The sequence below is a fragment of the Vigna angularis genome, chromosome 11 (genome assembly GCF_016808095.1).
Source record: "Vigna angularis cultivar LongXiaoDou No.4 chromosome 11, ASM1680809v1, whole genome shotgun sequence".
NCBI classification, from domain to species: domain Eukaryota; kingdom Viridiplantae; phylum Streptophyta; class Magnoliopsida; order Fabales; family Fabaceae; genus Vigna; species Vigna angularis.
The window spans coordinates 20,639,587-20,661,518 of NC_068980.1; the positions used below are offsets into that span (position 1 = coordinate 20,639,587).

The 21,932-nt window shown below is 33.8% G+C and overlaps 1 protein-coding gene across 3 annotated transcripts; it reads left to right on the plus strand.

The window, feature by feature from the left end:
• Positions 1-17,344: 17,344 nt before the first annotated feature.
• On the plus strand, positions 17,345-21,672 carry LOC108332324 (pheophytinase, chloroplastic). Of its 3 annotated transcripts, none has more exons than XM_017567530.2 (6): positions 17,345-17,495; positions 17,678-18,452; positions 19,336-19,562; positions 20,019-20,210; positions 20,313-20,469; positions 21,233-21,672. In XM_017567530.2, the coding sequence occupies exons 2-6, from the start codon at positions 17,748-17,750 to the stop codon at positions 21,485-21,487; spliced, it is 1,536 nt and encodes a 511-aa protein (XP_017423019.1). In that variant the 5' UTR covers positions 17,345-17,495; positions 17,678-17,747; the 3' UTR covers positions 21,488-21,672. The 3 variants fall into 3 exon arrangements, with proteins under 3 accessions (XP_017423019.1, XP_052727275.1, XP_052727274.1); XM_052871314.1 differs by having other exon boundaries at positions 17,360-17,495; positions 17,612-18,452; XM_052871315.1 differs by lacking the exon at positions 21,233-21,672 and having other exon boundaries at positions 20,313-20,475.
• Positions 21,673-21,932: the final 260 nt, after the last annotated feature.

A 21,932-nucleotide genomic window follows, 5' to 3' on the forward strand; every position in this document is an offset into this window, starting at 1 on the left:
ACATTTTGGCCTCAACCATTCGGCTTCAACACTTCAGTCTCATCATGTCATCTTGTTCAAATAATCGGCTTCAACCATTCAACATCATCCTTTCGGCCTATTTGTCCAGTCGGCCTATTTGTTTAGTCGACCTATTAAGTCATCTAGCCTTAACCATTCAACTCGATCATTCAACCTCAACAAGTCGGCCTTAACCATTCAATCTCAACCATTCAGTCTAAATTTCTCTGTTGACATTTTCGACATCAACCACTCGACCTGAATTTCTTTGTTTACTTTTCAGTCTTAGCATTTCAGCCTCAACCATTCGGCTCGACCATTCGACTTCAACCAGTCGATCTTAACCATTCGATCTTTTTAACCAATCGACCACAACTTCTCAACCTAATCCTCTCATGATTGAGCTAAAACATTTGGTTAAGGACTAGTTCCAACCAATAAACCTTTTCCAAAAATTATATTGGATAAGGACGAATTCTAATTAAGGAAACCCTCTTAAAAATTGCATTAAATAAGAACGAGTTCTAACTAAAAAACTTCTTCCAATCAAACTAAAACATTTAATTAAGGACGAATTTAAAAAAAAAAAAACTCTTCTTAAAAACTCCATCAACTGAGGAGAAGTTCCCAACCAAACAACTTTCTTTTCTTCTTACATCCACTTCTTTTTTTCATTGCATCAGTCAAGTAGCTCTACTCCCCTCCTATTTCTTTCTCATATTTTCGCTGATATCCTTTTATCCAAACATAAATAATGACTTCCTTTATTCCTCTCTCTTTTCTACTTCAAAAGTAAATGCAAATACACGAATGAAAAAAAAATGAGAAAAATAGTGTTGTCATCCAATGATGGTAAAATTGCTATCCTTGAAAATCACTAATCTTATATATTATTTTAGTCCGGAAAATAAAATAAATAAATGATAATAAAGAATCGTTCGTAAAATTATGTAAAAAAACACTTCAATATAGAGAATTTGTCAGAAAAATGTTATTTATATTTTGTAAGTGTTAGAGTTAAATGTTTTGTAAGGATTGGTTATATGGTTCTTAATAAAAAAATATAGCGACTTAAAATGTAAATATATCAAATTAATTTTTTTATTAATTTATGTTTGTGATTATTTTATATTGATTTTATTTTTCATAATTTTTAATGTAGGAAATTTATGTATTTCTTTTAGATGATATTAAAGTATGGTTAGTTTATAATAATATATCTATAATTTTTATAAAGGGGGGAGTAAAAAACACATGCTCTATATACGTTTCACGTTCACAATAAATTACAATAACAAAAAAAACTAGTTTTCAATAAAATCCTATACTAATTCTCACAAATTTTACTTTCAAATACACTCCAATTTACCTCCAAATTCACTCAAATAAACAACAAAAAAATTTATCTTCAAATCCTCTCAAATCCCTTCAATTACTCTCCCCCAAATCCCTTCAAGTAAACAAGGCCTAAAAGAAAACAATCCTCAATTAGCTACAAATAGAAGGAAATTTGAAGACGTGAAAGAGTAAAACACAAACATGTGACCTGCAACATCCCAAACTCACCCTCGTCTGTTAAACCCAATCCCTTTGTTTCTTTTTTTAGTCAATTTTTTATCTTCTGAAACCTAGTCATGTCAGTCTCTCACTCTATATTTCAATTCGACCCTACATCCACTCAAATGACAGACTTTATTTTCCTTTCCACACACAATCACGCATGGGCTTTCTTAGTCTACCTGTGTTAAAAAAAGAAGGTTTCTTAGTCTAATTGTGTTAAAAAAAAATACATAAATGAGTATTTGATTCTAAATTTATGTAAATTAATGTGTTAATTTTTATTGAACTTTGACAAAGATATAAATAGGGTTTTTAGACTAAGTATAAATAATAAAAATAAAAAATGAAATATCAACTTAAAATAAAAATAATTACTTAATTTATAGTTATTTTATATCAATAAAATGAAATAATATTACACTTAAATAAATGAAAAATCAAAACTACCAATCCCTAAAACTAATAAAATAAGACTCAAACAAAATTACTAATTAACTTCTAAAATTTAAGTTTATTCTAACAAAAGTTTCTCTAATACTTTGACCGACTTGTTCTTTGTTTTGTTTAACTTCTCAGTAACCTCGACTAACTCGTTTATGACTTTAGATGATTTCTCAACAATTTTGGCTGGCCTCTCAATAACATTGGCCAACTTCTTCATCTCGTCTAAAATTTTACTTATCATATTTTTTGCTATCTTAGTATTTGAGTTTCTCATACCGTGGTTCTTCTCAACATCTTCATCTTCCTCTTCCTATTTTATCTGGTTCAAGAACACTAGATGCTTCCTCCTCTTTGACATCAACCGCCTTCTTCATCTTCTCAAGCTCAACCATTTGTTTATTCATAATCTCATTAGCTTAAACCAAAAGTCTCCTTATCTGCTGAATCTCTTCATCTTTTTATTTGAGTTTCTTTTTCAGGTTTTCCTTCTCCACAATTGTCGCGTCATTTATCGATATCACTTCATCCATTGTTGGGACCGACCTCTCCATGTCCATATTCTCTACATTCGAGCTCTTTGTTATCAACAAGATTCCACACTCTTCCTCTGCATCTTCACTAAGGAGATTTTTGGCTCCTCCTTTGTCTCAGCCTGACAATACTTTTTAATGTGATCAGCCTTACATCAATTGTAGCATTTCCTCGATCTGCACTCGTTCGCATAGTAGTCGTGCTTGCGAAACTTAAAACACTTCATTCCTAACTGATCTCCTCGACCTTTCCCTTGTCTTTGACCACACCAATTCTACTAACTATTTTTCTCTTCATTATCAACCTCAAAATTTCCTTGGCCACGTTCACAATTGTCCTCGGCCTCCTCGTGTGTTACCTCCAAGACCTCGACTCTAAGTATTCTGAGTTCCATTTGAGTCAAACTATGCTTGTAGTGTTTGATTGTCAGGTTCCTTCTTTTTCTTTTTCTTCCTTAATTCGTGGGCCTTTAATGACCCAGCTAACTCCTCCACAATGAGAGTTGATAGATCCTTTGTCTCTTCAAAAGTGACAACGATACTTTCAAAATCATTCGTTAGATTTCTCAATATCTTGTCTGCAACCCAGTTAGGAGACACCTTTTCTCTGTTCATTTCGAGTTGGTTGTCCATCTTCTACACTCGAGTTATAAACTCGACAACTCCCTCCTTTTCATCCATCTTCATATGTTCAAACTCTCTTCTGAGAGCTTGTACGCGAACCTACCTCACACGAGTATCTCTTTTGTATGCCACCTCTAGAATTTCCCATGCCTCTTTTGCTGACTTTGCATTAGCTATTTTCTCGAACCCCAATTCATCCACTGTATTATATAGAAAGTACAAAGTCGATCCGTCTTTCACCCGTATCTTTTTCAGTGCAACAATCTAGGTTATTGTTTGATGTTCATCATTTGCAGGTTCATTGTACCTGTCCCCCACTATGTCCCATACATCTTGGGATCTAGGAAGAATCTACATCTGCAAAGACCAATTATCGTAATTAATCTTTTCCGACAACTAGGACACACTCATTTCGTTGACTATCTTTGTCATCTGTCTCACAAAACACTTAAGTACTCATTGTTTCCCTCATGGTGTTTGAGTCTCCCATCTCTATAGTTTTTTTCTCTCGTTAATCAAAGCATAAAGCACTAATACCACTTTGTTAAAAAAAATGTGATGAACAAATGAGTATTTGACTCTAAATCACTATGATACTTCTCATTGAATCTTAACACCATTTAAATAAGTCTAAATATGATCTTGGGCCAAGTACAAATAATATAAACTAAAAACAAAATATCAATTAACTCAAAATAAAAATAAGATTTAATCATTCGCGAGGTCCCTATTTGGGATTGGAATCTCAAATTGGTCCCTTTCTTTTTTTTGGTAAATTGAGTGCTTATTTTTTGAAAATTGTTCCAATTAGAGCTCTATCGTTAAATTGGGCCCACGGCGTTATTGTGACGTTCACGTGGCATGATCATCTTGGTTTTTAAATGACGTGGAGTTTCTTATTTGGTGTACGTGATTCTTACGTGTCATTTTATTTTTTTCTAAAATAAACAAAAATGAATTAAACATTAAACTGAGTACTTTGTTCGAATTAGGGATTGGGAAAAAGGAAGTTAGATTTTAGGATAAATTGGGGAATCAATTTAAGAAATTGGGGATTCAATTTTGAAAATTAGGGTTCATTCGCAGTTGACATTAACAACAACCATTTTCTCCGCCGCAACAACACCACGAGCATGGAAAACAACCACCATGAGCATCCATCTGCACACAGAGAAACCTATAAACAGAAGAAAACCCAATCGCGAACAAAACCCACCATCTTTTTCGCAACCTGCGAAACCCATTAACGCACCACTACAAGAACCCTTGCTTACGCATCCACCAAATTGGACTACCGTGACTCACCCAGATTAAACCAATCTTCTACTTCTAGAGCGAATCCACTGAACCCAATCGTAGGTTCATCTCAATAGTTTGCGCAAATTGCGCCTCCATCTTCCTCGAGCAACCACCACCGCGAAGCCAACGTTCATTTTTTTTCCCAATTCGTACCTGCACAGGAAACCAGAAACCACAAAATCTCACTTAAGCAATCCACAAACCCTTCTTCCTCGCAAACACCACAAAACCTATTTTTCATCGCGCAACCACAAGCTCCAAAGCAAGAATTCACGAAACCCTAACCTGCAAGAAAAGAACCAAGCAAGAAACCCAGAATAATGACTTTACGAGAAGGAAACTCTAACTCGCGCAACCAGTGTAGAACCCCAAAATAGCGCCCCCATCAGTGAACAACACCCTTCTTCGCAGCACAATCAATCCCTTTGCACAAACCCTAATCCACAAACCCAACCTTTATGGAAACCAACCATCCTTGCGCAAACAAAAATAAGTGACCACATCATTTTAAAAACCAACATCAGCATGTCACGTCATTTAAAAATCAACATCAGCATGTCATGTCAACATGATTCTAACGTCGTTGGGCCTAATTTAATAGTAGGTCTCTAATTGAATCAATTTTCACAAACTAAGGACCCATTTGAGATCAAAACAAAGAAAGAGACCAATTTGATATTTGAACCTCAAATAGGGACCTCACAAATGATTAAACCTAAAAATAACTACTTAATCTATCTATATCTTATATTAACAAAATAAAATAATAGTGCACCTAAATAAATGAAAAATCAAAACTACTAATCCCTATTTTATTGTCAATACCCAATTTCGTCCATATAAGTCAGTAATTTTTTTAAAAAATAATAAAAAATAAAAGGTTAATAATTAATGGTGGGTAAAGAAAAAAGGAAGAGAAAAATAAAATAAATTTCCTTATATATATATATATATATATATATATATTTCAAACTTTAATTTAGTCCAAGAGTTTTATGCATATCTTCACCCCCTCTTTGTTCTTCATACCCCTCACAATCACTACAAAATATTTTTGAAATATCGGTTTCTAGATAAAGATAATTAGACGTAAGGGCATAAGAGTAAAAAACACCCAAAGTTTAAACGTTATTATATGAAAACGTGTGCTGGCAAGAGAGAGAAACAAATATTCTGCTGATAAGCTTCTAGAGAGAAGGCAGAGAAAAATGACTCTTCTAGGGTTCGTCCACAAACACACGCCGGTGAAGAAGATGATGATGGAAGCAATGGAAACGAGAGAGAGCACAAGAGAACACAAACAAGATACTGAATAAACTTCTGTGTATTTCGTATATCAGAAAAAGTATGAGATTACAGCTTTTATATGCTTGAAACTTAAACTGAATGTTCTGTTTTTGTTTACTCTAACACTCCTCCTAAACAAAAACTTCGAAAACATGATTTTTTTGAAGAAAACCCTCTTTTTTACCGATTGAATCGGTGAAAACTCCATCTCTTCCGATTCTGAGCTTTGTTTACCGATTAAAATTGGTAAAACCATCTCCTTTCGAGCACACAAGCACTTTTAACCGATTAAAATCGGAGAAAAACTCCTCCTAGGCTGATCTCCTTCACTCTGGCGAAAATCCTAGGTTTTCTCACTCCTCCTGGTGCGATCTTCACTGATCTTTGCTCGCACCATGCCAATCTGCTTTCTGAGTGACAAAAAGCGTTCACCTTTAAGGGATTTGGTGAGTATATCTGCTAGTTGGTCTTTGGATCTGCAGTGTTCCACCTCCAGTCTCCCGCTGCTGACCTGTTTCCTGATATAGTGGAACCTGGTCTCAATATGCTTGCTCCTACCATGAGATGTAGGATACTTAGCAAGATCTATGGCTGACTTGTTGTCAACAAGTAGCCTAACTCTCCCAGCTAGCTCAACCTTCAACCCCTCTAACAAGAATCCCAACCAAGTTGCTTGACAAGTAGCTTCATAGGCAGCTATGTATTATGCCTCGCATGACGACAATGCAACCATTGGTTCCTTTTTAGAACTCTAGGAAATAGGAGATCCTCCCATAAAGAAAATATACCCAGTAGTGCTCCTTCTGTCTGTCATATCACCACACCAATCTACATCTGAGTAAGAAGTGATTTGCACTTCTTCTCCAGCCTCTCCTCTTCCCAGCAGAATTCCATAGGAGTGTGTACCCTGCAAGTACCTCAGTATCCGTTTGACCGCATTCAAATGTGATACTCTAGGACACTCCATGTACCTACTTATAACTCCAACACTGTAACTCAAGTCAGGTTTGGTGTTACAGAGATATCTCAAACTTCCCACCATCCTTTTGTAAGTTGTTGGATCAACAACTTCCTCCTCTGGCTCCTTCTCAAGCCTCAGCCCTACTTCTGCTGGGGTGTTTGCTGCATTACAATCAACCATCTCAAACTTCTTTAGCAGGTCTAGGAGATACCTGGACTGATGCATTACTATTCCACACTCAGTCTCAGTAAACTCTATCCGAAGAAAATAGTTGAGTCTCCCAAGGTCACTCATTTCAAATTCCCTCTACATTTCAGCTTTGAAAACTGAAATTTGTTCCTCACAACTCCCAGTGACTAATAAGTCATCCACATATAGGCACACAATTAACTTCTCTAGTCTGCCATTGTGTTGGTAGCACTGCACATACAACCCGTGTTCAGAAACACACTTCTCAAAGCCAATACTGCCCATGAACCCATCAATCCTCTGGTTCCAGGCCCTTGGAGCCTGTTTAAGCCCTTAGAAAGCTTTCCTCAGCCTATACACTTTATCCAGCTGCCCTTCAATCTTAAAGCCTAGTGGTTGTGTAACATAGGCCTCTTCCTCAAGCCTTTCATTTAGGAAAGCTGACTTCACATCCAGCTGATGTAAAGACCAGTGAAACTTAGTGGCTAGAGACACCACTAATCTGATTGTCTCAACCCTGGCTACAGGAGCAAACACCTCTCCATAATCCATTCCAGCCTTCTGTAGAAATCCTTTACCAACCAGTCGTGCCTTATGTCTCCCAACAACACCTTGTAGGTTTATCTTTGACTTTTAAATCCACTTCAACCCTATAGGTTTCCTTTTAGAAGGTAGCTCCACCAATTCCCAGGTTTGATTCCTCTCTATAAAATCAATTTCCTCCTACATAGCCTTATACCATCTCTCATCCTTCACAGCTTCCTCAAAATCAACTGGTTCAGCCTTTGCAATTAGTGCATAGTGCACAAAATGTCCTTCTGATGTGAGAGTAGCCTCATAGGAAAAATCAAAATCCCTCAGGTGTGCTAGCAGATTTGTAACTCATGATGACCTCCTTCTACTGTCATCTTTCCTACCATTCTCTGTTTCAACTACAATAGTTGCATCTTCCAGAGTGATGGTTGATGATCCTTGCTCAGTTGCTTCCCACTGCCAAACTCCAGCCTCATCCACAATCACATCCCTACTGATACATGTTGTCCCTAATGCAGGGTCATACAACTTGTAACCTCCAGTGGCGTGATAGCCTACCAAAATCAGAGGCACTCTCTTGTCATCTAGTTTTCTTCTCAGTTAATCTGGTATATGCTTGTAACATATAGAACCAAAGATTTTCAGATGTTTGACATCTGGTTTCACCCCTGTCCATGCTTCTTCAGGTGTCAAGTCATCCAGTCTCTTTGTTGGAGACAGATTCAGTATATAGGTGGTTGTCAGCACAACCTCTCCCCATAGAAAGTTAGGCAAACTCTTACTCTTTAACATGCATATGACCATATTCAATATGGTTATGTTCTTCCTCTGTACTGCACCATTGTGTTGTGGTGTATAGGGAGGGGTAAACTCATGCCCAATCCCCTCATTTTCACAAAAATTTCTGAATTCAGTGGAGGTATACTCCCCTCCTCCATCTGTTCTCAACACCTTAACTTTCTGCCCACACTTTCTCTCCACAATGTTCTTAAACTTCTGAAATACCTGCAACACTTCTCCCTTTCTTCTAATCAAATAGACCCAACACTTCCTAGTCCAATCATCAATAAACAGTAGAAAGTACCTGCTGCCTCCAGGTGTCTCTACTTGAATAGGACCACACACATCTGAATAGATCACCCCTAGTTTCTCTGTAGATTTTTGGGGTAAACTTTTCTGGAAACTACCCCTAGTTTGTTTGCACTGAATACACTCTTTGCAAACAGTTTCTGGAACTTCCACCTTAGGAAAGCCATTCACCATATTTTTCTGGCCTAACAGAGATAGATCATTAAAGTTTAAGTGCCCATACCATAAATGTCACAACCATTCCTCCTTACTTTCTGATGCAGTGAGGCATTGGTGCTTTACTGCACTCATTACTACTCTAAAAGTCTTGTTCTGTGACAGCTTAGCCTGCACAACAATCCTTTTATGTTGACTGAAAATGCTGAGATAGTTATTCTCCATTTTCATCACATATCCCTTCTGCAGTAGCTGCCCCAAGCTTAGCAGATTCATTTTTAGCCCTGGTACATACAGTACCTCTTCAATTATCACTTTTTTTCCCTCTGTATCCCTTAAAACAACCCTGCCAGATCCCTCTATATTCAGACTTCTATCATCAGCAAACCGAATCTTTCCTTGTGTAGCCCCTTGCATCTTCAGAAACCATTCCTTCCTCCCTGTCATGTGGGTGGAACACCCAGAATCTAGGTACCACACAACATTTTCATATGAATCATCCTCGGTTTTAGCCATCAACATTAGTGCCTCCGAATCTGATTCCTCCTCTTGGGCCAGATTGGCCCTCTTCTTGGGTTTGTTTTTAGCCCCTTCACCTTTCCAGTACTCTTTGGCATAATGGCCAAGTTTCTCACAATTATAGCATTTAACTTTCTTTTTGTCAAATTTCCACTCTCCATCTCCAATCTCCTGGTTCTTCACCTTTCTTGACTCACTGGACTCTTCTCCTTGCTGGTCCTGTGAGTTTTTATACTTTCTGCTGCCTTTTCCTCCTTTCTTGAACCCCTTCTTACTCTTAAATTGTGATCTGGCTTATAGGGCCTATTCTTGACATTGCTTGCGCTCATTGATGCGATACTCATGAGCTTCTAATGAGTGCAACAAATCCTCAATCTCCATGGTCTCCAAATTACGAGATTCTTCAATTGCAACCACTACATGGTCAAATTTGGGTGTTAGGGTTCTCAGAATCTTATCCACTATGTACTCATATGAAATTGCATCCTTGCATGCCCTCATTTTGTTCACCAACTCTTGCACTTTGTCAAAGTATTCTGCCACGGTTTCACCCTTATCCATGATCAGAATCTCAAACTGTCTCCTCAGTGCCTGCAGTTTTATCTTCTTGTTTTTGTCACCATCACCATATGTCTTCACCAGAATATCCCACACCTCTTTTGCACTAGCAGCCTTGGAGATCTTGTTGAAGATCTTTTGGCTGACACATTGATACAGCAGAAATCTGGCTTTGTTGTCCAGTTTCACCTGCATCTTGTAACTTCTTTTCTCCTCTTCAGTGGCTCTTGCACCCAATTCAGGTAGCCCATCTTCTATAACCTCTGAAACATCCTGGAAGCCAAAGATGGCTTGCATCTTGATGCGTCAGTCATCAAACTGCTTCCCATCAAATACGGGCAACGAACCCTGTATACCTCCAATGCCTGTTATCCCTTTCTTGCTAGAATCTTGTAGTTTCTTTGATTTTTACACACCCAAAGAAACCTTCTTCCTCTTCTTCTGGATACACACAATTCCAGTCACCAATCACACACTCATTGTACTCACCAGGAATCACACAACCTATGCTCTTGATACCATATTAGACGTGAGGGCAGAAGAGTAAAAAGCACCCAAAGTTTAAACGTTATTATAAACGTGTGCTGGCAAGAGAGAGAAACAAATATTCTGCTGATAAGCTTCTAGAGAGAAGGCAGAGAAAAACGAATTTGCTAGGGTTTGTCCACAAACACATGCCGGTGAAGAAGATGACGATGGAAACAATGGAAACACAAGAGAACACAAACAAGGTACTGAATAAACTTCTGTGTATTTCATATATCAGAAAAAGTATGAGATTACAACTTTTATATGCTTGAAACTTAAACTGAATGCTCTGTTTTTGTTTACTCTAACATTTTTAATATGGTAATAATTTGAATCAATATATTATGTTAATAACTATAAGCAATATTCCTTATGATAATTAGAAACAATATCTTGATATTATACTATAATTTGTTGTGTCAAGTTCTTTTTAATAGAGAAAGATATGATCCTAAAATTTGAAAAAGTGTTTGACGATAATTATAATCAATGATTTGATTTAAATATATTGCAACCATGGCTATTTCTTTCCCTATTTTGTTCAATGTCAATTAATTCACAATTAAAGCAAGATTACCATAATATTACAATGTGTATATAGATACACACCCTATCATAGAAGATAGGAACATGACAAAAAAGATAGAGAGGCACACATAAATAATAGGGACATAGAAAAACATAGAAAGAGGAGAGGAAGGTGTAGGGGGGAATAAGTTCTCACATAAAATGGGTTCTGCTAACAACAATTACTAAGGAAGAAATTGTTGGAGTATCGAAAGTTTAGGTAACTATAATGGTTGGGAGGTATGTCACTTCCATCTTTTTTCTTTTGATTTGGACATTATATTATGTTTTCATATTATACGCATTTTACTTTTACACTTAACTTTGACATTTTCTTCTAGGACCATTATTTTTACCACTCACAATATCTTGTTTTAAATCATAAAAAGAAAGTCTTCCCTTGTTTGCTTTAGTATTGGTTATATCTCTCGCATCACATAATATATATATATATATATATATATATATATTCAAATTTCCTTTAAAAAAATTAAATAAACAATTCCAAAAAATAAAGAATACTTTTTATTACATATTTTCTCATTTCAAAAAATAATAAATCATAAAATAAAAGATAAGATGTTGTCACAATTATAAATGTATGAGCACTCGTGTGATCATCCGCATCGTCCTAGTGCTTAATATATATTTTTTAAATAGTTCAATATGACTTTCAAGGTATAAGCACTCGTGTGATCGCCGCATCGTCTTAGTGCTTAATAAATTTTTTAAAATAATTAAATATGACTTTCAATATAAGCACTTGTGAGATCGTCTACATCGTCCTAGTGTTTAATAACTCTTCTTTTCTAAATAATTAAATATTGTTTTAAAGGTACAGGTACTTGTGTGATCGTCCTCGTCGGTCTAGTACTTGTTGCTTTCCTTTTTCCCACCATTCCTAAAATAAAAACAATACAAAATCTTCAAAACCAAAATATCAACATTATTAAACTAACTTTTTTTTACGAGAACTACGTGATCCCTGATTTTTCATCATAAATGGAGATACGTAGAAGTAAGGTCAATCTTTGTCGGACTTATAAAACAAAAAATTATTTTGGTTTCTTTATAGTATAATTTTTGGGGAAAATTAAATATTTTGAAAACCATATCAACTTTGTACAATTAATTAAAGTACTGCTTTTGGGTATACGCGATAGGGTGCTAATACCTTCCCTACGCATAACCAATTCTTGAACCCAAAATCCAATTTTCGTAGACCATGTCTTATTTTATGGCTTTCCATAGTTTTTCCAGAATATATTATGATGACGACTCCCAAAACCTTCTTTCTTAAATATTTTTGGTTCGTCGTCCCGTCCCGATCCCAATTGCGACATTTATCTATATCAAATTCAAACTAAATATTACTAGACACAAACTAATAAAATAAGACTCAAATAATATTATTAATAAACCTCTAAAATTTAAGTTTATCTTAACAACATGCATCTTCTCCATTTTCTATGTTTTCGCAAATAATGTTAAAATGCTCTTTAAAATGTTTTTTCACTCTAAAATGCTAATATACTTTTCGTGCTTGGAAACCCCTTTTTTGAAATCTCTTTAGACATGGTACATTGTGGTTTTCCTTTTAGAACACTACTTAGTGAAATTGTTGAACATGAATCACTATTTTTTTACTTTTTAACATCACTAGAAACTAAAAATGGTAAGATTAATATGTTTGATGTACTTACACCTTTCTTACTATGCCTGTTTTTGTTACAATTTCTCAAACCCTACTTTCCTTCACTCTATATTACTTGCAAGGTCTAATCTTTATTGATGTTTTAACTGTTTCAGATATGTGATCAAGGTCAATGCTTCAAGTTGTGTTACGTCGTCCAAAGTTCAAATGCTATCTAGAAAACGAGCTTTCGTTCGTCCAAACTGTTATAAAGGTACATGTAGAAAGTTAGCTCAACCTTTGACAGATAACAATTAATGCAATAGTTAATACACGTAACCTACCTTTGTACCTCAAATCTTTATTTATAAGTTTCGTGGTATGTTTTTTTATTAACGTTAGCTTAACTATGACCTAATAATAGGTAATAATACTTTACACTTAACTTGATCAACTTTAGAGTTAATCTACTATGGGGTTGTTCATCCCAATCAGTCCAATTCATGATTAATCGGTCTTTGTGGTGGCTAATTGAGCTTGTTTTTTTGCTTGTTGAGTTAGTGGTTGACTGTCTAAGTTTGTACATGATCGACTAGTCTCGCTAACTTGTGCTCCAGGCTTCATGGCCTGTCAACTTGTTTGGTGGTTGGTCAGGCTCACTAGCTTGTGCTCCAGGTTGGTACATGGTCGATCAGCCTATTTGGTGATCGGTCGATCTCGGTGATGCATACTCCATGTTCTAGGTATGAGCTTTGAGTTTTGGAACCTTTATCCGGGCTAGTGTATGATCAGTTGACTTGTTTGACATTTCATCCAAGCTCACTGATTTCTACTTCGGACTGGTACATGATTGGTCGGGCTCACTAGTTGACCACCTAGGCTATAGTTAACCGTTCAGGTTGTGGCTAATTGGATGGTCATATGGTACAATAAGATATTTTTATGTTAGATGAACCTAATCAGTGTAAATCTCACTTTTCATACATTGCGCTTCCTGTTTCATTCAAATTATTTTTCCAAATTCTAAGACCGTGACTTGTTCAATGGTCAGACTGTCAAGATACAAACAAAAGTCCCATATCGAATAAAAAACACGAGATGGACATGAGCTTATATACACATAAGATATCTACATTGGTAAGAGGCCTTTTGGAGTGGTATCAAAAGCAAATTTGTGAGGGCTTAACCTAGAGTGGACAATATCTTACCATTGTGGAGACCTATGTATGTACAATCAATATCATACGTAATGGTTAGTCTTGGTGACCGACTTAGATGAGTACATCCTTCCATGGTAAGGTGAAGCCTTAGCAGGCAACTGGTGACAGACAACTAGATGAATCATGGGAGGTGAAAAGCAAGAGATGCTTAAGACTGGTGGCAGACAACCAGATGAATCATGAGAGGTGGAGAGCAAGATATGTTCAATGGTGTGACCATAGGTCTATAGACCATGGTGTACTCGTGGATTAAAAAAAAACTTCCATTGAAGGTAAGGTGGAGAACCATAGTCCTTTGTTTGAGAGAATGATTGTTAGGATACAAACAAAAGTCTCACATTAGATAAAAAAAGAGATGAACATGAGTTTATATATACATAAAATACCTCAATGAGTAAGAGATGAACATAATTGCACATATGTCTATAATGTTACACCATATAACTTATAACCACAGTTTATATATATTATACATCTTATATTTTACATAGTTTATATTACATACTTCACACTAGGAGGGAAAGGAGTATTATTTAATTACAGTCCCTTATTCAACTACTAATCTTCAAGCGGAGAAAAAATGTTAGGGGAGGATTCACTTAAAGTGTAGAGGAATATAGAAAGTAACTTAAGGTGCATTTTGGAGCGAACAAAAAGACGAGGGTAGAGGTACCTGTTCCTGAAACGTTATTGAATCATTCACAACATTAGTTTGCCATGTGTTTTCCAAGAAGACTACTATGATGAAATTATAGAATTTTGTTTTTCATAAACCATAAAATAGGAAAATGAGACATACTATAAAAATAATATAAAATAAAACCCAATATTATATACATACATATAAATCTTATTTTATTTTATTCTTATTTTCAATAAAGCATGTATAAATTATTTTTGTAATAACTAGTTAGAATAAACAAGCTCCAATATAATCAGTAACAATAGTTCAAGAACATCTCTTCTTAAATAAAACTTACTCATTTAATTCCTCAAGCAAAACCTTCAACTATAAATTAATTTAAACTTGAATAATTCTATTAATTAAAAATATTATTATTATTATTATTTTTGTGAGAAGGAAAAAAAAATCAAACATAGTCAACTTACCATTCGTAATGATCTCCAACACGCATATTAACAAGCCAAACAAATTTAATTCTATATCAGATGTATATAATAAAACATAACTTTCTTAAATGTCAAATTAATAAATAAATGAAAGCATATACCTATTATATATATATTTTTAAAAAAATATTAAAATGAAATTAGATTTAACATCCAGAACAGAACCTAACCTATCTATATCAAATTTAAATTGATTCACTTTGGCATTTGTCTTTGACTTATGAGTTGGCTAAAAAGACAGTGACCCAATGTAAATACGCCTCGCTTCCACGCAACCTAAAGAGAATCCCTTTACGGTAAGTTATCTTTGTTTTCTTCTACACCTCAATCTTTCTCCTCCACACACTCACTTTCCTTACTTCTTCATACCATTACACAAAAACAAACAAAATTATTATTAATATTTAGGTATTCTTCATAACATTCACATCAAATTATCTCATCCATAAATATACAAAAATATGATATATAAATTATCAGTTAGTTCATTCATTATTTATTAGATAATGAATAAATTAACTAATAAGATTATTTAAGCCTATTTTAATTTACCTTTTTTATGTAGTGTTAGAAAAGTTTTATAGAATCAGTTAATCACAAATCATTAGTACAATTTTTAGGATAATTATTAAAACATTGATAAATTTATTAAAGAATTCTTAAAATTCTCAATGCATTCACGTTTAGGTTTACGTTTTTTTGATAGTTGGAGTATGATAAATGAGATAAGACATGAATATGGTAAAACCCAAAAGAATAAAAATAAATTAATATTAATCTTATTTAAAGATATAATTTTCACTACGAAAAGGAATAGATTATAATATGTGACAATGATGATGAGAAAAATAGCAAAATAATGGTAATTATAATATACAAAATAATTATGATAATAAATATAACATAATAATGAAACTAACTATTCTAATAATAATAATAGTTGTTATAATAAAATGAACTAGACAATAATATTATTAACAAAAGCAACAATAGATTTTAAATTTAAATTGATATTAAAGTAAAAACGTAAACTCTATTTTATTTCTTTACCTGATAACATTAAAATAGAAATGGTCATACTACATTTTTATTTAACATCTTTTAGGTTTTTCAAAATAACATCAATAGTTTCGTTTGTATTCTTTTAACAAAATCAGTTCTGCATTAAAATATGAAAAGAGTCGTGGGATTTAATTTTTAAACCAAAAAAATACTTTTTCAGCAATGCCAAATTATAATTAATCAAAATTATAATTAATCAACTGGCAAACCATTTTTATCTATTTAAAGCAAAATTAGTGTGAAATTGTACTATTTGAACACGAGGCTGGTGAGGTGGGTGGTTCATTCGGTAGCCAGAACATTCTGGAGGAAATGACTAAATGGGTCGGATAAGCGTGACCCGTCAATCTATTCAAACGGGTTTTGGTATTTTTAGTTTTCAATCTGATTGGGATGTTCGGTTTAACGTGTCAATACCTAAATCAGAAATAAGATGGAATGTTTGCTAACTCGATTCTTTTAAAAATAAGAATATAGTTTAAAATTTTATTTTTTAATTATATTATTTACAAAATTCAAATAAATAATATTGGAGTTTTAACATGATACTTCTAAAGTTCAACCTATTCTTTAAAAATTAACTAATTAAAAAATAAAAATATTAAGTGACTTTTTAATATGTATATTAAACTTAAAATTAAACTTAATAAATTTTAAAAAATAAAATAACGTGCTAACGCGAGTTCAAACAAAAAAAGAAGTCACACCAACACCAATTCCAACAAAGAAACCCGTATTCACACCTACAAATTAAATATGATAAATTTATAAATTATATAAAAAGTTAAAAGTATATTGAGTATACATAAAATTAGAATATATATATATATATATGTGTATATAAAATAAGACTTTAAAATTTAAATACTAAATTTTGGAACTACAATGATTTTTTTTAGCTATTTTTAATTTTTCAAATTTGGTGTTTAAAAGAAATTAAAGTATATTTTACTAAATTTAAGAGACTAAAATAAGTTCTTTTAATTTAAGGGATTAAAAATAGATTTGACATCAATTTTAAAACTAAAATATAATTAAATCTTAAATTTGAACCAAATCTTAATCATTGAATATTTTTGTACTCAAATATTTATCTCAAAAATAATTAAATTTATTTCTTTATAGAAAACATGTTTATAAAGTTTATATTAATTAAAAAAATTAGTTCATATATATATATTTCTTTTTTTTCAATATTTAGGTATATATTTTTGAATTGTGTTAAAGTTTATAAAAATAAGAAATGGTGGAATTATTTATATTTTAATATTTTAAAAATATGTAATAATTTTAATTTATATATATGAGGTATTAAGTAAATTTTAAAAAATATATAATATGCCAGATTATAAATTTTGACAAATAATTTAATTAAATTGACAAATGACGAAATAGTTATGTAAGTTAGATCCACGTGATCTAATTGAAAAAAAAATCATACAAATCATACCAATGTGATGTGATAAAAAGGAAAGAGAATCTTTCAAGCAAGTAGAAACATATCTACGATCTTGGAACATGTCTCTGTTCATTAACTCTTGTTCTACACTCTGAAAAACTGGGGAAGCAGCAGATTTTCATGTTCCTTTTTCACTAAATTAAAGGTAATTTTTCCCTAAACAAGTCAAGGTTTAATGATTCTGATTGTTTTTAAGCTCGAATTGCTAAAAAATCATAGTCCACTTTTATTGCGTGCTTTGTTTTCTCGGTGATAAAACAGGATCAATTCGGCGTTAAGAACTACGAACTTTTTTAATTTGGCTCTATTTCTTCTATATTATCCCAGGAAATCGAGTGGAGTTTGCAGTGAACCGTTTTCTTCCTCTTGCTGTTATAGTTGAACACTGTTTCTGGGTATGGAAACTCTTTCTTATGGGTCAGCACCATGCTGTCAAGTTGTGAACTCAAAGTGGAAACTGGTTGAAAACAGTTTGAATTCACGTCAATCAATAGTTTCTTCTATAGGAAAACTAGGAGGTTGTTTCACCAACACTACTTCTACATGTGGGTCTTTGAGATTTTGTGATATGGGTCGGGTGCAGCTAAGAGGCTCTAAAAGACTCAATTTCAAAGTTTGTAGTGGGAGTTATGATGGTTATGTGATTGAAGAGGGAGCAAGGGATATTTCAGGGGTAGAGGAGCTTGCAACAAAGGTTCTGATTCCAGGTCTACCTGATGGTTCAAATGGTGAATCTGGTACAGATATAAGTAGTTGCTTTTGGAGATGGAAGCCTAAACTCAACGTGCACTATGAGAAAGCAGGGTGCGAAAACGTGGATTCTCCTAATGTTCTCTTTCTGCCAGGTTTTGGTGTTGGCTCTTTCCATTATGAGAAGCAACTTAAGGATTTGGGGCGTGACTACAGAGTTTGGGCTCTGGATTTTCTAGGCCAAGGGATGTCTTTGCCTTTTGAAGACCCTGCCCCTCTGTCTAAGGAAGAGGTTGCATCGAATGAAGGTATTTCTTCATGGGGTTTTGGAGATGAAACTGAACCGTGGGCGGCTAAGCTTGTTTACTCAGTTGATCTGTGGCAAGATCAAGTTCGTTGCTTTGTAGAAGAGGTAAGGCACATGAATTGTTTGTTAATATTCCTGTTTTAGCTATCTGAGTCCAGTTTTTTAGCTACATGATAGAGCTGTTCTAGGTGAATTTGCATCTTTCATTCGGTAGTTTTAGATTTCTTGTTGTAAGATGCGATAACATCGTCACAAGTCTACATCGAACAATTTAAGCTTTTGGACTAGTTGGTTTGTCACATGATATGTTTAATGAGGTGAAAAATTTTCTACTACTAGCTAGTTCTCTGATTTTCTGTTGATATTCGTAGTGGGACTGGATCCGTAAGTGTTCTCATTTTCTGTTCTTTCGTTCCTTTGGTCGCTCTAGTAACAATACGTTTTCAACTACTGAGGTATGATTTATATTGCATTGATGACATTTTACCAAGACAATATTTGCTTGATTATTATTGGGATGCACCATTTTTCCCTCCAATATCTAGAGTTGTTGACTGTGAAACCATTACTGCCATGACAATAAAAATATTGCCACTGCCATTAAGTTATTCTATGGTGCAAAAATTTGGTTCATATGCTAGATTGTTTCTAAAAGAGCCGTGAACAATAGTCAGTATTTCAATGTTTCATATACTTGTGATGTTTAATGAAATCTCTAATGGAAGTCTAATTAAGAGAATAAACCTGCTGTATCTCCAATACTTTTACATTAAAGATTTTATCTTTCTTAGATCTTTGTAACCTTCTGCAATCTTTTGCTCTAAATGTTATTATAATCACATTGGCTAATCTGAAAAATAGTTGATCCAAAGGATTTTGATATTCTATAATTTGAAGACTCGGGAGAATTAGTTTTAATATGAAGCTAATTTGCTTTTGGAAATTAATCATTGAAGAAATTATCCAAATTAATTATTTGTTACAACAGGTCATTGGTGAACCAGTATATCTCGTGGGCAACTCACTAGGAGGATTGGTTGCATTGTATTTTGCAGCTTGCAACCCTCATTTAGTGAAAGGTGTCACGTTGCTTAATGCAACACCTTTTTGGGGGTTTCTTCCAAATCCAATAAAAAATCCAAGACTAGCCAAAATATTACCATGGGCTGGAACTTTCCCCCTACCTTCAAGTATAAAGAAACTTACAGAGTTGTTGTAAGTATGGATTTATTTTTATTTATTGCTTCATTTCTATCTTTTCTGCTGACATGATTTCAATATTTTAGTTAAGAACTTGAATACAAGTAGAGTTTATGCATGTTACGTACTTATCCATTAATATGTGAGTGGTAAATAAGAAACCCTGTTTAATGAACCTGGTGTTCTATTTTGAAGAAGAAACTTTACAACACTATTAACAACAACATCACTCCATTAACCCTGAAGAAACTATCATACAGACAAAGCCACTGAGGTTTATTACCATTAGCCCTAAAATATGTACTACAATGCGAAAGATTGTTTTGGATGGTTTATTTTTTTGTCCTTGATGTGTTCAGGACGAGTTTCTGAGGCATCATTCCGTAATGTTCATAATTGGTGAGAGGGAGAGTGCAACTCTAGGTGTACTCAATTTTATGTTTTCCATTAACATAATCTTTTATCTTTTAGGTGGGAGAAAATTTCTGATCCTAAAAGCATTGCTGAAGTACTTAGTCAGGTTTATGCAGATCACTCCACAAACGTAGATAACGTTTTTTCACGCATAGTTGAAACCACAAGGCATCCAGCTGCAGCTGCATCATTTGCCTCAATAATGTTTGCTCCTCAGGGAGAACTATCCTTCAGTGAAACATTATCCAGGTAGATATTCCAAGCTCTCTGTAGTGAAACACTATCCTTCACTCAATTCGGTACCAGATATGCATGAATTCACGAAGGATTTTCATGGTTTCTGCATTTTAGATGTCGAGGAAACAATGTGCCAATCTGCCTCATGTATGGAAAAGAAGATCCCTGGGTGGGACCACTTTGGGGATTCCAGGTTCAAAGGCAGGTGCCTGATGCTCCATATTATCAAATCAGCCCTGCTGGTCACTGCCCTCATGATGAAGTTCCTGAGGTATGAAAAATCCACTCATACCAGATTGAAAATTTGTCTGTGCGCTTTTTAATTGCAATCTGAGACCATGAAGATTAAAAGTTTATCAATTTTACATGATAATAAACATGCACTAAAGTTGGATTATGGAACTACTGCTATATTGCTTAATGAACAGGAATAATTTCTTCCATGTGCTTGCCTTTCCCTATTGAGAAATGTTAACAACACATTATCCACTATTATTGGGAGTAGTTGAAAAATCACCAATTTTAGTGGGTCCAACTTTTCATCTATCGTTTTTTCCCTCTTGTTTCTACATATTCACCTTGAAATAGAGGTGTACATTTATCATTACCCTTTTCTGGGTTAGACAAGAGGCTATGCCGTTTCCCTCATTGTTAGAAACACTTTCTCTGTAACTGGGTTTCATTAGAAAGGATAATACCAAACTGAATCATACATAAAGGTAAATAAAACCCAGAAAAGAGCTTGCTAGTTTATCTTTTTTCTGTTTCTTATACATCCCATTATTTTGCATATTATTTTAATAGGGAAGAATTGAGCTGGACTTTGTTATTTTTGTTATCTTCCCGCAATTACTTGTCGAGTTACTCAACTTTGTCAGGCTTGAGAGTTTAGAAAAGAATGTTAATATTTAACTTTATGAAGTTCTTCGAATTGATTATGGGAATTCATTGAAATTTAACGTTTATTAAATTGTATTCCTTGTATATTATGATTGTCATGATCTCAAAAATTAATGTTAGAAGTTTCTTTGCAGATCATAAATTTCTTACTTCGTGGGTGGATCAGAAACCTTGAGTCTCAGGGTTCTGTATCATTACCACTGCTTGAAGATGTAGACAGTATAAAGCACACTGTTATTAACAAGGAATTAGAATTTCCCAGAGAAGGTTCAAGAAGGTCAGTGATGGTGAGATTTTTCACTTCCAATGTCTCACTTTGGGACAGGATAAGATCTTTGATCAAATTTCAATCAAAGTTGAAAAATATTCTGGCACCCAAATCTCAGTGACGTGGTGAAGCTCATGGATCTTCAAATATAAATCAACTTTGTATAGTGATTAATTAAAAGAAGTAGGTTAGTGTATTACTATCATCACTCTCAAGAAGTTATATTTAGATTCAGAACCATCACATATTTGTAACTTCAATTTACTGTGTTTATAATATTGGATTAATGATTGAATTGATTAAGAACAGTGAATGAATTATAATTGAATAATGTAACATATTATAAGAATTAAAAAAAAAATAAAAAAATACGTTTCTCAGTCATTATTTGTTTTAAGGTAAAATAAGCATTGAAGTCGTAAAATTTCATTCTACTTGTTATATTTGTGTGTATTTTTTATGTTAGTAAATATATATTATATTAAAAGATATTTAAATATATATTATATTAAAAGATATAAAGAGGTTAAAAAAAAAATATTTTTAAGTTTATAATAACATTTTTT

What these genes read in the sequence shown, in the direction of transcription:
- LOC108332324 (XM_017567530.2), top strand. Translation starts at nt 17,748, where the DNA reads ATGGAAACTCTTTCTTATGGGTCAGCACCATGCTGTCAAGTTGTGAAC. An exon ending in TTCAGTGAAACATTATCCAG is followed by an intron (nt 20,211 to 20,312) that starts GTAGATATTCCA and finishes TCTGCATTTTAG; the next exon opens with ATGTCGAGGAAACAATGTGC. An exon ending in CTCATGATGAAGTTCCTGAG is followed by an intron (nt 20,470 to 21,232) that starts GTATGAAAAATC and finishes GTTTCTTTGCAG; the next exon opens with ATCATAAATTTCTTACTTCG.